The 16,706-nt window shown below is 41.9% G+C and overlaps 2 protein-coding genes across 2 annotated transcripts in view; one reads left to right on the forward strand and one right to left on the reverse strand.

Annotated features, from left to right (window-relative positions):
* LOC138951510 (lysM and putative peptidoglycan-binding domain-containing protein 1-like) overlaps nt 1-16,706 on the forward strand; it is a 333,283-nt gene that overhangs the window by 197,656 nt on the left and 118,921 nt on the right. The gene's annotated exons all lie outside the window — the stretch shown is intronic.
* LOC138950578 (uncharacterized) lies at nt 11,210-16,132 on the reverse strand. Its single transcript, XM_070322285.1, has 2 exons — nt 14,685-16,132; nt 11,210-13,732 (listed from the first exon to the last, which is right to left on the reverse strand). The coding sequence occupies exons 1-2, from the start codon at nt 15,673-15,675 to the stop codon at nt 12,786-12,788; spliced, it is 1,938 nt and encodes a 645-aa protein (XP_070178386.1). The 5' UTR covers nt 15,676-16,132; the 3' UTR covers nt 11,210-12,785.

The following is a 16,706-nucleotide window of genomic DNA, read 5'->3' on the forward strand; positions in this document are numbered from 1 at the left end:
AAAGCACTAATCAAAATTGTGCTCCAGGGGCGACGAGGAACCTGATCGCTTTCAAATACCGTACTTTCCGGGTGACAAGGCGCTACAGCGCATAAGGCGCACCCCCTTCTTTTTAACAAAAATTGTAATCCAGTCACCCATTGGGCGCAGGGGAGGGCGCACCAAAATTGAAAAAGTATACCGGTAACAAACGGTAAGCCGCACATCAAAGGAAGAATACAGAGTGGAAATGACCCAGTTTTTGCCATGAGAGGTGGTTCCCCTGTCATATCTGAGAGAGGAAACACTTCCTGAACCGGGGTCAGTGACCGGTCAGTGACCGAGTTTAACAGAGTGGAAATATGAGTGCTCTGTGTGTGCGGCAAGATCAAAGGCAGGTCCATTGTGATAGCTGGGTGGCCTTGTTTATAGACGCACCTTCTTCCCAGGGGTCAATGACCCAGTTTTTGCCATGAGAGGTGGTTCCCCTGTCATATCTGAGAGAGGAAACACTTCCTGCACCGGGGTCAGTGACCGGTCAGTGACCGAGTTTAACAGAGTGGAAATATGTGTGCTCTGTGTGTGCGGGGAGATCAAAGGCAGGTCCATTGTGATAGCTGGGTGGCTTGAGAGCTCGAGGAAACTTGGCCAGGGCAGTACCTAGTAGCTGAAACATGCATTATCACAAGTTGTTTGACTGGTACTCAGGCGGTCTCTTTCGTCGCGATATAACCTTCGTGGTTGAAAACGACGTTAAACACCAAATAAAGAAAGAAAGGCGGTCTCTTTGATTTTTTTCGTATTTCATACACGGATTAGCTTCGTTATACAAGACGCAGGGGTCGAACTGGAGGAAAAAAGTCGAGCCTTATGACCCGGAAAGTACGGTATGGGTTAGGGTTAGGCTTTAATTTTGTCTGACCAATTTGGCCATTGCTTTGGCAGAACCCTTGTCAAATCCATGAATTTTGGAACTTAAATGTTGGTCTAAACGATCCCCCCTCCACCCACACCCATCTTCTGGACATGTCCACGATTTCAGTTTCCTCTTGCTGCCCTTTGGCTTCTCTAAATACTTGGCGATATCATGTTGTGGTATGTCTTTATGTACTTGCACGAAATGACGATGCAAGTTCACAACCATAGCAGGGCATTGTTCCAGAGGACACGGCTTCTGTTTCCTCTGCCGCTTGGCATTGGGGACCTGGCCCCTTCGTCTCGAAGTGTTTATGGGTACACCTGTGAAACAGATAAATCAGATGGTTGGAATCACCCACATTCGAGCATGGCGTTGACAGGATAGGCGCTATATATGATGGACTGCTAGAAGGTGCTCCCAAAATCGCCTGCATCACTCCAACCACCACCACCCTCTGCGATTAGGGTTAGCAGCCCTTGTATGCCCTTAAGTCGCTCTGTCAGATCGTGATCTGTCAAGACCATTGTTGGTCTACTGCAACATAATAAATAGTTAGTTGCTGCTTTTATGGTCTTGCAGAAGACTGGGGCCAAAGCAGGACCCCAGTGGGTTAGATCTTGGCATGAGACTTGCACATGAGCACAATAGGGATTACTGTGCACAAGAAATTAGTTCACTGTGCAGACAAAAACATTTTTACAACTTAAAATGTCTTTATGTACTTGCACGAAATGACGATGCAAGTTCACAACCATAGCAGGGCATTGTTCCAGAGGACACGGCTTCTGTTTCCTCTGCCGCTTGGCATTGGGGACCTGGCCCCTTCGTCTCGAAGTGTTTATGGGTACACCTGTGAAACAGATAAATCAGTATGTTACGGAAAACAAAGTACATGTATTAACAAAAAAGAAAAGCAACATTCATTTAGCATTAGCACTAGCAGAGAAAATATGAAAAATCACAGAAAAATTAAAAAAGGCAAACAAAGCTGGACCCTCAAGATGGTTGGAATCACCCACATTCGAGCATGGTGTTGACAGGATAGGCGCTATATATGATGGACTGCTAGAAGGTGCTCCCAAAATCGCCTGCATCACTCCAACCACCACCACCCTCTGCGATTAGGGTTAGCAGCCCTTGTATGCCCTTAAGTCGCTCTGTCAGATCGTGATCTGTCAAGACCATTGTTGGTCTACTGCAACATAATAAATAGTTAGTTGCTGCTTTTATGGTCTTGCAGAAGACTGGGGCCAAAGCAGGACCCCAGTGGGTTAGATCTTGGCATGAGACTTGCACATGAGCACAATAGGGATTACTGTGCACAAGAAATTAGTTCACTGTGCAGACAAAAACATGTTTACAACTTAAACTGATGCAAACACCTCTCACTGATAGTGTTAACAAAATTCTTCCACATTGATTTAAAGGGCTTTTTTGTCATAAATACTATACAACAGAACAGGTTGCGGGATAGGAAGTCACACAGAAAAGTGTAACAGGACCTTTTAATCTGCTTGAAATTCTGAATTTTGATGTACTGAGTGAACCTTCAAAAGTTATGGTTTCTGGCTCTTATGTCCAGACATTGCTGCTAATACCGAGTCTGATGCATTTCTTTGTTCCAAAAATTCTTAGGTAAACAAAAAAACTGTCTCGAAGGTAATTTCTAACTATGTCAACCTCCTCCCTACTGCTGCATAATTATGAACATGCTGAACTGAAATAAAAGCTGCATGACCAAAATGACTGGTCCATTCATGATAAAATTAAAATATTGATTTTGATATAACATGCCTTTGATATTTCATATCATTAAAATTACCCATTGTGTTGTAGTATAATTATTACAAATACAAATTACAACAGTCAATTTCTTCTGTTTGATCATAACTATATATGCATGAGTTTAAAAAGGAAAAAAAGTTTTAAAACAACACTGGCTGGTAACACAACAGAAAGCCCACAAAGAAAGAAATAAACTGTCACACCCTCATTTTTCAATCAAATTGATCAAAATTTTGGCCAAGCAATCTTCGACGAAGGCCGGACTTTGGGATTGCATTTTAAAAACAATTTCATCTTATTCCTTGTCCGTTCCTGATTCCTAAAACATATAGATATGATATATTTGGATTAAAAACACATTCAGAGAGTTAGAAAGAATAATGCAGTCCGGACTGACGATCTAACAGCGAACGACAAGAAGAAAGAAAGAATAGAGATATAGAAAAGCGTGCTATCCTCCTCAGCGCAACCGCTACCGCGCTTTTCTGGATTGTTAATTTCACTGCCTTTGCCACGAGCGGTGGACAGACGATGCTACGAGTGTACGGTCTTGCGGAAAAAATGCAATGCGTTCAGTTTCATTCTGTGAGTTCGACTGAGCTTGACTAAATGTTGTATTTTCGCCTTACGCTACTTGTTTTGTTGTTGCTGTTAGCAGGATGAAGAGAAGTAAAGTGGGTGTGGCTTACTTCCACTGGTCATGTATTTAGAACCAGTAACCAACTACAGTTCAACTGTGCCAGGGGTCTTTGGCAAATTCATAGTCAAGCTTCCTTTCTTTTTTGCAGAAGAAAATAAAAATGAAATGTTTCTGGCTCAAGGCGGCAGTACTACCTAGCGGAAGGTATTATTTTGTTTATTTTTGTTATGAAGCTCTTAATCATTGTATTCTTTTGAAATATTAGCACAGCTTAGAGAAATGGACATACATGTAATATATCACAGAAAAGTATCAGTTTGATGATGAATTGTGCAGAAGTAGAATTAAAATTAAAAAATCATAAAAAGAGGCTGTTTCGGGGCAAACACGTGCAGTGTTGTTTTTCCAAGTTTTCTCCAAACAAGTAGATTATTTCCTTAAGTTAGTGTTGTTCTATAATCAAGTCATTAGGTGTAATATTTTGCTTGGAGTGAAATATTTTATACTGGATATTTTTTTTATTAAAAAAAATTAGGTAGTACTGAAATTTCTAAAAATTGATGTTAGTGCTAGTAATAACTAAATTCTAGAACAACTCTGAGATATGCATGTGAGAGTGTAGCACACCAAGTTTCAAGGATGTATCTTGAAAAATAAAAAAAACCATGCGTTTTGTGTGTAACTGCCCAGACACTTGTCAGTAACTCAGTCTTCGTCAGGTCTTTAAAAATTGGTTTGAGCTAAGACATGATGGCTTCTGGCAAATGTTTTTGTGGGTAAAATCTGCCAGAGTCCCATTTGCCCTTGATTTCAGATTCATTGCAAAAGTTATGTGTCGGTGCCTCGTCAGTGGAGGCTTTGTGATGGTATATGGCCCACACTGCCTCTCTCATGCCCTTCAGATTTTCCTTATTGTTTCTTATTGCATTTCCATAGTGCTGTGTTAGTTGTTTGATTTGTCAGTCTCCCCTTCCCTCCCATGGGCTTGTTATCAGTTAGTTTTCTCTTTCCTGACCTTGATTTGAGGTTGTGCAACCTTGACCCCATGCGCTTCTGCACATGACCCACACACTCAATCTTTTCAACTGGAAAGTCCTCGCCATAGACTGATGTTGACAGGGTTTAAACAAAATAGGAAATTGTCATGCAACTTTGGGCCACCCTGAAGTAACTTTAAATGTTGACAGGGTCGACAACCCAAGCCCTACCCCCCGCGGGTTAGGGGGAAGAATTTACCCGATGCTCCCCAGCATGTCGTAAGAGGCGACTAACGGATTCTGTTTCTCCTTTTACCCTTGTTAAGTGTTTCTTGTATAGAATATAGTCAATGTTTGTAAAGATTTTAGTTAAGCAGTATATAAGAAATGTTAAGTCCTTTGTACTGGAAACTTGCATTCTCCCAATAAGGTCATATATTGTACTACGTTGCAAGCCCCTGGAGCAAATTTTTGATTAGTGCTTTTGTGAACAAGAAACAATTAACAAGTGGCTCTATCCCACCTCCCCTCCCCCCCCCCCCCCCCCTTTCCCCGTCGCGATATAACCTTCGTGGTTGAAAACGACGTTAAACACCAAATAAAGAAACCGGCACAGTTGGCCTAGTGGTAAGGCATCCGCCCCGTGATCGGGAGGTCGTGGGTTCGAACCCCGGCCGGGTCATACCTAAGACTTTAAAATTGGCAATCTAGTGGCTGCTCCGCCTGGCGTCTGGCATTATGGGGTTAGTGCTAGGACTGGTTGGTCCGGTGTCAGAATAATGTGACTGGGTGAGACATGAAGCCTGTGCTGCGACTTCTGTCTTGTGTGTCGTTATATGTCAAAGCAGCACCGCCCTGATATGGCTCTTCGTGGTCGGCTGGGCGTTAAGCAAACAAACAAACAAACCAAATAAAGAAAGGAACCCAAGCCCTGACAAAATGGTCATGCTACTTTGAACCCCCCTGAAATAACCTTCAGATGTTGACAGGGTCGACAACCCAAGTCCTGAGCAAATTGTCATGTAACTTTGGGCCACCCTGAAATAACCTTGAGATATTGACAGGGCTAAAAAAAAAACAAGCTTAGAAAATTGTCATGCAAGTTTGGGCCACCCTGAAATAACGTTGAGATGTTGACAGGGCTTAAAAAAAAAACAAGCTTAGAAAATTGTCATGCAAGTTTGGGCCACCTTGAAATAACCTTGAGATGTTGACTGGGTCGCCAACCCAAGTCCTGAGCAAATTGAGTTGTATCTTAAGAACACCTTGAAATAAACTTGATATGTTGGATAGTCAATTCAACTGAGAAAATTGTCATGCAACTTAAGACCACCCTGAGATAACCTTGGTTGCTGACACGGACGTCTGCCAGCGACAACGATATCCTTTGCGACCCACTAAAAAAAACAGCCGACATCTTGCAGTCCACAGGCCAAAAATCCAGCTAGCACTCCTGCACGGCTTTTGCGTTATGGCGCAAATGACACCGAGCTTCGATTGGTTGGGAAATCGGGGAGCGTTCATTGCACAAGAAAACTATGAAAGATATTACATTATTGAGAAACGGAAGTTGATTGTTTTTCTATTATCGCTTTGAAAATCAAACATTGAAAAACGGAAGTAGACTGTTTTGCTGTTTACCGTTTTGAAGAATGAAAAACAAAATATTGAAAAACGGAAGTAGACCTTGTTTCCTTTTTTGATTTGTGAATTGAAAATCAAATATTGAAAAACGGAAGTGAACTGTTTTTCTGTTTACCGTATTGAAGATTGAAAAACGAAATATTGAAAATCGAGTCGTTTTTCATTTTTTGTTTTGTGAAACTGAAGATGAAAATTGAATTAACGGTGGGTACCGTCATTATGCTGACAGGGTTGACAACCCAACCCCTGAGGAATGTGTCACAAATCAGGTAGTTTTGGTAAACTACCAGAAGTGGAATCACTGTCTATGGCTGTGACGTCATTTATTGATGACGCTAATTATATTTGACGTCATACATCACTTGCCTGGGAAGTAAACAAGTTGTTTTGAGTGGCCTTGGAAAATTGTGATGCAACTTGGGACCACCCTGAAATAACCTTGAGATGTTGACAGGGTCGACAACCCAAGTCCTGAGCAAATGTTCATGTATCTTCAGAACACCTTAAAATAACCTTGAAATGTTGGATAGAAAATTGTCATGCAACTTGAGACCACACTGAGATAACCTTGAGATGCTGACAGGGTTGACAACCCAACCCCTGAGGAATGTGTCACAAATCAGGTAGTTTCTCTAAACTACCAGAAGTGGAATCACTGTCTATGGCTGTGACACTGTCTGTGACGTTATTTATTGATGACGCTAATTATATTTGACGTCATACATAACTTGCCTTCGTCGCGATATAACCTTCGTGGTTGAAAACGACGTTAAACACCAAATAAAGAAAGAAAGATAACTTGCCTGGGAAGTAAAAGAGTTGTTTTGAGTGGCCTTGGAAAATTGTCATGCAACTTGGGACCACCCTGAAATAACCTTGAGATGTTAACAGGGTCGACAACCCAAGTCCTTAGCAAATGTTCATGTATCTTGAGAACACACGGTTGGCCTAGTGGTAAGGCGTCCGCCCCGTGATCGGGAGGTCGTGGGTTCGAACCCCGGCCGGGTCATACCTAAGACTTTAAAATTGGTAATCTAGTGGCTGCTCCGCCTGGCGTCTGGCATTATGGGGTTAGTGCTAGGACTGGTTGGTCCGGTGTCAGAATAATGTGACTGGGTGAGACATGAAGCCTGTGCTGCGACTTCTGTCTTGTGTGTGGCGCACATTATATGTCAAAGCAGCACCGCCCTGATATGGCTCTTCGTGGTCGGCTGGGCGTTAAGCAAACAAACAAACAAACCAAATAAAGAAAGGAACCCAAGCCCTGAGAAAATGGTCATGCTACTTTGAACCACCCTGAAATAACCTTGAGATGTTGACAGGGTCGACAACCCAAGTTCTGAGCAAATTGTCATGTAACTTTATGCCACCCTGAAATAACCTTGAGATATTGACAGGGCTAAAAAAAAAAACAAGCTTAGAAAATTGTCATGCAAGTTTGGGCCACCCTGAAATAACTTTGAGATGTTGACAGGGCTTAAAAAAAAACAAGCTTAGAAAATTGTCATGCAAGTTTGGGCCACCCTGAAATAACCTTGAGATGTTGACTGGGTCGCCAACCCAAGTCCTGAGCAAATTGAGTTGTATCTTAAGAACACCTTGAAATAAATTTGATATGTTGGATAGTCAATTCAACTGAGAAAATTGTCATGCAACTTAAGACCACCCTGAGATAACCTTGAGATGCTGACAGGGTTGACAACCCAACCCCTGAGGAATGTGTCACAAATCAGGTAGTTTCTCTAAACTACCAGAAGTGGAATCACTGTCTATGGCTGTGACACTGTCTGTGACGTTATTTATTGATGACGCTAATTATATTTGACGTCATACATAACTTGCCTGGGAAGTAAAAGAGTTATTTTGAGTGGCCTTGGAAAATTGTCATGCAACTTGGGACCACCCTGAAATAACCTTGAGATGTTAACAGGGTCGACAACCCAAGTCCTTAGCAAATGTTCATGTATCTTGAGAACACACGGTCTGTTCAAACTTGTATTTTGGACATTCTCTGGAGGACGGGGAATGGTTTCCCTTACAGTTTTGCAGGTGGGTGGTGATGTGCAGGGACCTTCGTGAGGATCTCCGCCACACCTCTCGCACACTGCCTTCTGTTTACATCCAGCCTTTGAATGTCCAAATCTTTGGCATTGGAAACATCTCATTGGTGATGGAATATACAAAGTCACTCTTATTTGAACAAATCCCACTTTTATTTTCTCAGGGATATTTGGTGTACAAAAAGTGACGAAAAGGGTGTTGGTGGGTACTCTGATATCGCCCTTTCTGATCAACACCCGGTACACATCAATGACACCTTGATCCTTTAGACCTTCTTTTATTTCAGCCTCACTGAGGCCCTCCAGCTCTCGGCATCGGATGACTCCTTTGCTGGTGTTCAGGCCTCTGTGAGGACTGACCTTGACCGGTCTATCAACAAATTTCTGACCATTCAGACGGAGAAGACCATCTGATGCCTTTTTTGAAGGACATTCAATCAGTAGAGAGCCATTTCGAAGCCTCTTAATGTTCTCTATCGTTGATGATACACCTGCAATAACCTTCTGTATCGCAAAAGGCGAAAGTTTGGAGATGGGCTGTGCCTCATCTGCTGTCTCAACAACAATGAAACGGGGCCAGGCCTCGCTGATGTTGTTCTTTGTTGCTCTGACTCGGACTTCATCGTCAGAGTCAGAGTCAACGCAGTATCTTCGTTTGTTTCTGTTTTGAGTGTTTGAAAAAAAAGAAGAAAAAGAAGAGGTCATGTTTGAGGCCTTTATCTTCATCGCATCTGATCCCCACCCACCACGGAGCCCAACAAGGGGACGCTTAGGTGGAGCGGTTATCCAACTCCAAAGCGCCAAGGATACAGATGGATATACGCAACGATAAGAGGAAACATAAGGTATCAATCTGTAATAGGAGATTTAACTCTTTCCAAGCGGAAACGGGTTAGGTAACAACTTGGCATAATGTTCGTCAACTCTTTCCAAGCGGAAACGGATTAGGTAACAACTTGGCAAAGTGTTCAAAAAACAAAAACGGAGAAAAAGATGTCTTTCTCAGACGCCAGGAAGGAGGTTGAAAAAACTAATGTTTTTTCCTTCCAGAAAAGTTTTGCGGCAGCAGTCAGTCAAAGACCGGCAACAAAGTCAACACCCACCCAGACCAGTATTTCAATAGGTCTGTGGGTGTCCAGGCAGGCCCGTCCATGTTGAAAAGGACAGAGCCCACAAGAAACAAAAGTATTTGTACACAGACAGATGAAAGCACAGGTGGGGCTATCCCCACTGGAGACTCTATGGGGTCTCCTGGTGAGGTTTGCTTCACCGCCCCAACTGGAGACCCTGTGGGGGCTCCTGGTGAGGTTCGCTTCACCACCCCAATTGAGGACCCTATGGGGTCTCCTGGTGAGGTTCGCTTCACCACCCCAACCCAGAAGCCTGTTCACAGGGCAACTCACACCAAGGGGGCCGTCAAGGTAGTGGACCTTACTCAATCCACACCACGAACACCTCCGGACAAGGAAAAAGTTACTCTGCCCCAAAGATCGCCTCGCACCCCAAAAATGGAGAAAAATCCCATCACACTATACAATCATTTTGGGAGTTTATCCGACGAAGAGCGTATGGAGGCAGAAACTTCTTAAAACTAAACAAACATAGCCAATTTTATTCAATGGAATTGTAGAGGGGTCCAAGCTAACTATGAAGAATTATGTCTACTTTTACACAAATTTCATCCTGTTGCTACAGCATTACAGGAAACAATGCTGAAACCAAACAAAGATTTTAATGTATCTGGATACAATGTTTTTAGAAACCATTCAGACAATAACACGTCTGGGGGAGTTGCTCTTTTGATTGAGAAAAGTGTACTTTGTAGTGAGATCAACCTATGTACAAACATTCAAGCCGTCGCAGCACGAGTGACATTAGATAAAACCATCACTCTCTGCAGTGTATATCTGTCACCATCAAAATGTTACACGAAGCACGATCTTGAAAATCTTATTGATCAGCTTCCAGCTCCCTTTGTTTTAATGGGAGATTTTAACGCTCATTCCCCTCTATGGGGCAGCAACTCTCTAAGTACGAGAGGACGAATCCTAGAAGATTTTTTAGACAATCAGTAATCTATGCGTTTTAAACGATGGAGTACCAACATATCTCCATCCTGCAACAGGATGCAAGTCCATACTAGATCTAGTTATTTGCGACACCTCTCTTGTTCTAGACTTTGAATTTAAAGTCTATGATGACACATGTGGTAGCGATCATTTCCCTATCTTGATGTCTCAAATAGATGGATTGGAAGAAGCTTCCCCCCAGAGATGGAACCTGAACAAGGCAAACTGGCTGTCTTTTACTGCCGAATGTTCTGTCCAACTCACAGAAGACACTGTCTTTGATGGAAGTGACGACCCATCATCTATTTTTACAAACACTCTACAAGACATTGCCACTGAGTACATCCCAAAAACATCTTCAAACAACCGCATTAAAGTGCCATGGTTTAATAAAGAATGCCAAGAAGCCCGATCTGAGCGAAAGAGAAGTCTACACAGGTTCTACAGATGCCCGACCCTTAGCAAGAAGTTGACTTTCTTCCGATTTCGCGCTAAGAGTCGCACTGTCATAAAACATTCTAAAAGAACATCCTGGAGGTCTTTTTGCTCTAACTTAAACTCTAAGGTAGCATCAAGTAAAGTTTGGAATGCTATTCGTAAAATCAAAGGGAAAAAAGGATCTGCATCAATTAACCACCTTGTGGTAAATGGATCCCTTATAACCCAAAAGAATGAAGTAGCAAACGTTCTGGCTTCAACAATAGAGAAAAACTCATCAACAGAAAATTACTGCACAGATTTTCAAAAAATCAAAGCCACCCAAGAACGTAAACCCATAAACTTCTCATCTCAGAATGAGGAGAACTACAACAAGTTGTTCAGTATAACTGAACTCAAACAAGCCTTACAAAAATGCAACAACTCAGCAACGGGGCTGGACGGAATACATTATCAGTTCCTCACACACCTACCAGAAAGTTGTCTTCTGGTCTTGCTGAAGGTTTTTAACCACATATGGGAGAGTGGATCCTTTCCACCTTCATGGCAAGAAGCGATGATTGTCCCCATTCCAAAACCAGGTAAAGATCATACAAACCCCAGCAACTACCGTCCGATAGCCTTGACCAGCTGTCTGTGTAAAACCATGGAGAGATTGGTCAACGCTAGGATGGTGTGGTACCTAGAAAAACAAAACCTCTTAAGGCCATGTGAGGGCCAAATCGCTATTTTCCATATCTGATGATCAGCACTGTTTGTGTCGCTTTTGTTATAATACTGATGGTCTCTGAATTAAAAAATGTTAATGTGTTTGTTTATTGTGTATGTCGTTGCTATAGAAACAGAAAAGTAAACAGCAGCCATATTGGATTTTAGGAACCGTTTTTTCCATATCCAAATGCTCGATTTCTGTCCAATATTTTGCATAAATATAGATTTAGATCATATCTACAGATTTACCATTTATTTTTTCTGTGAGTATTACAGTTATTTAAAAAAATTTTTTTTTATCATAATGTTGAAATTTTGCGTAAAATTTAATATTAAAAAAATCGTAAAGCCAACATTTCTTTTCCGATTCATTATTCAAATGGTAACTCTGTAGATAGTATGTAAAAGTACAAGTATGCAGAATTTCACAGAAATCTAACCAGTAGATTTGAAATCATTTCGTTCCCAAATGTCAAAACATGCAAACTGAGGAAAAGGCAAAAACGCACACAATTTGTTTTGAAACCATTGATAGTTGTAATTAAACTCAAAATACATACATGTATCTCCAAATTCCACACTGAGGAATGTCTTTCACACCTTAGAGACACAGTTTAAAAGTTAGGGAAGACATAAAACATAAGTTATTTCAAACATGTGCAGTACACTATGAAAATTGTTTGTCCCGAGTTACAAACAATGCATACACACACTCCCAATTACAGCATGCACACCAAAAAAAGCTCGCTCACTCGTTCACGTTCACATTCACACACACACACACACACACACACAAGCTAGCTCCAAATTACGAAACGTACCCAAGTCATTAATTGCACATATGCGTACAATAACCACAATATATATGAGAATAATGTTAACCACAATAACAATGACAAGTCGCGTGAAGCAATATAAAAACATTTAGTCAATCAGTATGAAACTTAAATATCAACACCACAAACCAGTCATCGCCAAGACTACGAGATACATTAAGATAGTCTCGGCTAACAATACCGAGACGGATCACGCTCGTCTCCGCAAAGCATGAGACCGTATAGTACTTACTAAACCTATTTTCTGTAATTCTGAGCACATTGTTAGAGTGAACATGACATATCTATATATTTTTGAATTCAGGAAAAAATGAGGAATGCAATGCAGTCAAAGTTTATTTTGTTACTAAAAATTAGATTTTAATGACAAACTTAACAAGCAAACTCATTACTTTATTTTTAAAATTTTGAGCTGAAATGCAATACCATAGTCCGGACTTCGTCGAAGATTGCTTTACCAAAATTGCAATCAATTTGGTTGAAAAATTAGGGTGTTAGAGCGCTGCCTCAACTGCCTAAAAAAATCCGGATATGACGTCATCAAAGACATCTTTCCAAAAAATGGAAAAAAGACATCTGGGGATATCGCACTCAGGAACTCTCATGTTAAGTTTTATCAAGATTGGTCCAGTAGTTTCCTCGGAATCACTTTATACACAAACACACCATGAGTCATGACCCTCGTCTCGATTCCCCGTCTATGTTAAAACATTTACATAGTCAAAACTTAGAACATGCCTGCTGCATATGCAGGGCCACCTTCCAGCTGAACAAGTTCTTCCAGTCTCTTTGACTTGGCTGCCCGCACTTTGTCTCTCCTTTTACTTTGCTTGTCTCTCACAGCCTTCAGACTGTTCCGCACCCTCTTGTGCATCCTGGCTGCTCCAAGCCTCTTCATGTGATGTCCAGTCTGGAATCCGAAGAACTGGGCAGAGTCGGCAGCAGCAGCAGGTCCAAAGTTGAACTCTCTAATAGCAGTCAAGACTGCAAACTCAACACGACTGCGGGAAGCAAAGTGGTCCTTAGCACATCTTGACCAAATGAGGCTGTGGAGACACTCATTGGCATTTTGTGTCTTGCCAGAAACACATCTGCTGAGTAGGTGTTCTTCAGAAAGTCTCTCATAAATGGGCAACAGGTGTGCAGCTAACTTCTCCTCATTGAGGGGTGTGTGGATGAGGTGTTTGTGTGGACCTGGAACTTGGTGCTTCGCCAGCGCTTCCTGAAAGAAACACCACGAGCTCTCTCCAGCAGGACAAAGTTCATGTTGTGGATTTTCGTCAGTGGAAAAACAATGGTACAGTGATGCCATGATTGCTTTTTTCATGCTACACACATCCTTGTTGCTACGAATTGCCCGGTTGTAGTAAATCTGTAGCTTGCGTATGGCATTGCCTGTCAGCTGACCCCTTCCACGTCCACCAAGAGTCACCCCTCGCTTTCGGCAGTCTGTCACCATGTTGCGAAGAGCTGTACCAAGTCGTTTACTCACATGGTTCACACACTCTTCCTTGTCAATGTGAATATCCTCACCATAGGGCTTGATGTCGTTGAGCTCTGTAAAAGTCTTGGAGTCACCGTCCGACAGAAGTGTTGTGTAGCGAAGCTTGTTGGTGTTCACCGATCGACGCCATATGACACGGGCTGCTTCCACCTCCATCATCCCTGATGAGCCTGCAAACAAGAACAAAATAAGAAATGTAATTTGCAAACAGAGTATTTTTTAAGTGTGTGTGTGTGTGTGTGTGCACGCATGTGTTATTCACAGTCATTGTACAGCTAATACTTCAACTATAATTAATACAGAAAAGAATTGAAATAAACATGGAATTACCAAATTACTGTATATTAAATTTCTAGCAGCAGGTATTTTTTTATTTATTTATTTATTTACTTTTATTTATTTACGAGGATTTATATCGCGCACGTATCTCACCCCACAAGGCGACTCAAGGCGCATGTTACCTATTAATAGTGGTGAGAACATGTTATATTGTGGCACTGAACATGTTAGATTGTAAACGTTAAGCATAATATTCATCAATTGATACTATTTGAACATTTTTAAATACACTTGTATTGTGCCACACATACATACGGTACATGTATGTATGTGGCCACACATGTATACATGTATGTATGTGTAAACTATTTGCCACCCCCTGACCACTACTAGCTCCCTCTGTTCTAAGCCCGTTGATTCTGAAGACTTGTGAATCTCACTTCATGCTGTAAATACAGCTCTCTCTCTCTCTCTCTCTCTCTCTCTCTCTCTCTCTCTCTCTCTCTCTCTCTCTCTCTCTCTATCTGTGTGTGTTTTCTTATTATTTTCATCACACACATCCACTCCCCCATGCCCTGAACTATTCTTAAAAATTGGATTTATATATGCATGTGTTACAACTTTCATTATTATTATCATAAATTGATGATCTGTCTTTATGACGCTTTTTTGTAATCCATCATCCATGCCTTTAGTTTTGGTTTTCAGTTTCACTGGAATGCATGGAAAATAATATCCACTCATCACTATTACATTTACTTGTAATTTGCTATATTTGAGTAAGTTGCTTAAATTTGAAATAAACTCTATTCAAATATTTCTGTGCAAACAAATATAATTTACCTTTATAGTTCACCTCACACTTGTCCAAGTGGTCCACGAGCCAGGCCGCATACTCCTCTGGTTTTTCCTGAAACAGCTTCTGCCCCGTAGACTCGCACACCTGGCAGTAGGTACACATGACATGGGCATCAACACAGAGTCCAGTAAGTAAGTCCACAGCACACCCAACTCCAATGTGCGAAGAGTGTCCACGAGTAAGCCAGGTGCCATCATAGCTCACAATAATGTTCAGGGTGTCATCGACACCAAGAGTAGTGCCACAGTATCTTGCATGAACTTCTCGAACATATGCAACAGTCTCACTGAACACATGCTTCCGGAATCCCTCTAGTTGTGTGAATAGTTGGCTGGCATGAGTATGAAAGGTCTTGTGGTGAAGTCCAGCTAAATCCATGTTTTCACAGAAATTTCTGAATGTGGTGGCTCCCAGTCCACAAGCAAGCGAGGAATACACTGCCTGTCTGTTCATGTCGAACACTTTTGTCTTGGATTTAAATTTTGTCGCCAGATACTGTTCATACACAGGCTCTTCGCACGAAGAACAGTTCACCTGGGCAAATACTGCCAAGCCACTTGTTGGTCTGGAGTCTGTGCAAAGAGACAAGCACTTGTTTTTGCACTGTGGACAGCACAAACTTGCAACCATACTGTCTACTTCGGCAAAGTCTACAACACCCCTCTGGGTTTTTACCAGGGTTTCAGTAGCAGCAGATGACTTAGTGTCAACTCCACCGGAAACAAACCTCTCATACGATTCTTTTTTGAACTCACTTCTTGTCTTCGTGCCGAGAATGTTTTCAGTTGAAGGAATCGACGCGGAAAATGTAGCACTAGCAGACGACCCCAAAACCGGCACAAATTCTGTCACGTCAGTCAGCACAGAAGCTGATTGCGCTGATTTCTTCGCCTTCCATTGACTCTTCACTTGATCTGTCCTCTTTTTCGTAGATTTTGGGGCTCCTCTGGTTGTTGATGGCTTGGTGCGAACCATTTTTGCACAGGAGCGTGTACTTTCACTGCTTGTAAACAAGCGCCATTGTTGTACCACGTGACCCCGGTTGAACGAATCAAGATCGCATCGTACGTCATACTCTCCGTATAAGGAAGTTGGCGTAGATTGAACTACATTGACAATGTTCCGTTAGAGCCGAAGTAGTCCGGAAAATAACGAAACAACGGTCACATGCAAACAGGGGAGGCTATGTAGCATGCAACGTCATGCAGTGTTCGCCCTGTCGTCTGCTCAAATTTGCTGATCAAGGTGTTGAAAATCGGCAATAATAAGGCAAGTTCAGGACAAATGAACGCAATCAGGCGAGGGTTGGTTTATTGAATTTATTTTTATTACACAAAAAAACCATGTATATGCAACATCAACGGCAGAAATTGAAAGAAAAATGACCACAGTTTTCCAAACAGTCAAAATGTCTAAATGCCCAAATCTGCCCAAAAGCTCAAAAATCACCCCCGCACATCCCCTTAAGTGATGTGCAATGTGGCTTCCGAAAGGGACGCAGCACCACTGATCATTTGGTACGTTTTGAGACCTTCGTTCGAGAGGCCTTTGCGAGATCTGAACATGTACTAGCTATATTTTTCGACCTCGAAAAGGCTTACGACACGACCTGGAAACACGGTATTTTAGCTGATTTGCATGAAATGGGTTTTCGTGGACGTCTTCCTGTTTTTGTGGAAGGATTTCTAAGTAATCGATTTTTTACAGTACGGGTCGGTCCCAACCTATCAGAGTTCTGTCAACAAGAGATGGGTGTTCCTCAATGAAGCATTCTATCACCCATGTTGTTCAACATCAAAATCAATAACATAGTAAAGGCAGTACTGAAAGGATCCGAGTCATCCTTGTTTGTTGATGACTTTGCACTTTGTGTGCGTGGCAAATCCCTACATAGAGTGGAAAGGCAGCTTCAATTATGTATAGACAAAGTGCAAAAATGGGTAACAGAGAACGGTTTCAAATTTTCCACCAGCAAAACTGTCTGTATGCATCTTTGCAAACAAAGG

Source organism: Littorina saxatilis, linkage group LG16 (assembly GCF_037325665.1).
Source record: "Littorina saxatilis isolate snail1 linkage group LG16, US_GU_Lsax_2.0, whole genome shotgun sequence".
In the NCBI taxonomy this organism is placed as follows: domain Eukaryota; kingdom Metazoa; phylum Mollusca; class Gastropoda; order Littorinimorpha; family Littorinidae; genus Littorina; species Littorina saxatilis.

Bases quoted from the DNA above. Each gene is read 5' to 3' on its own strand.
- LOC138950578 (XM_070322285.1), bottom strand. From the start codon at position 15,675: ATGGTTCGCACCAAGCCATCAACAACCAGAGGAGCCCCAAAATCTACG. The intron at 13,733-14,684 runs GTAAATTATATT...TCTTGTTTGCAG, and splicing joins GTGTGAGGTGAACTATAAAG to GCTCATCAGGGATGATGGAG.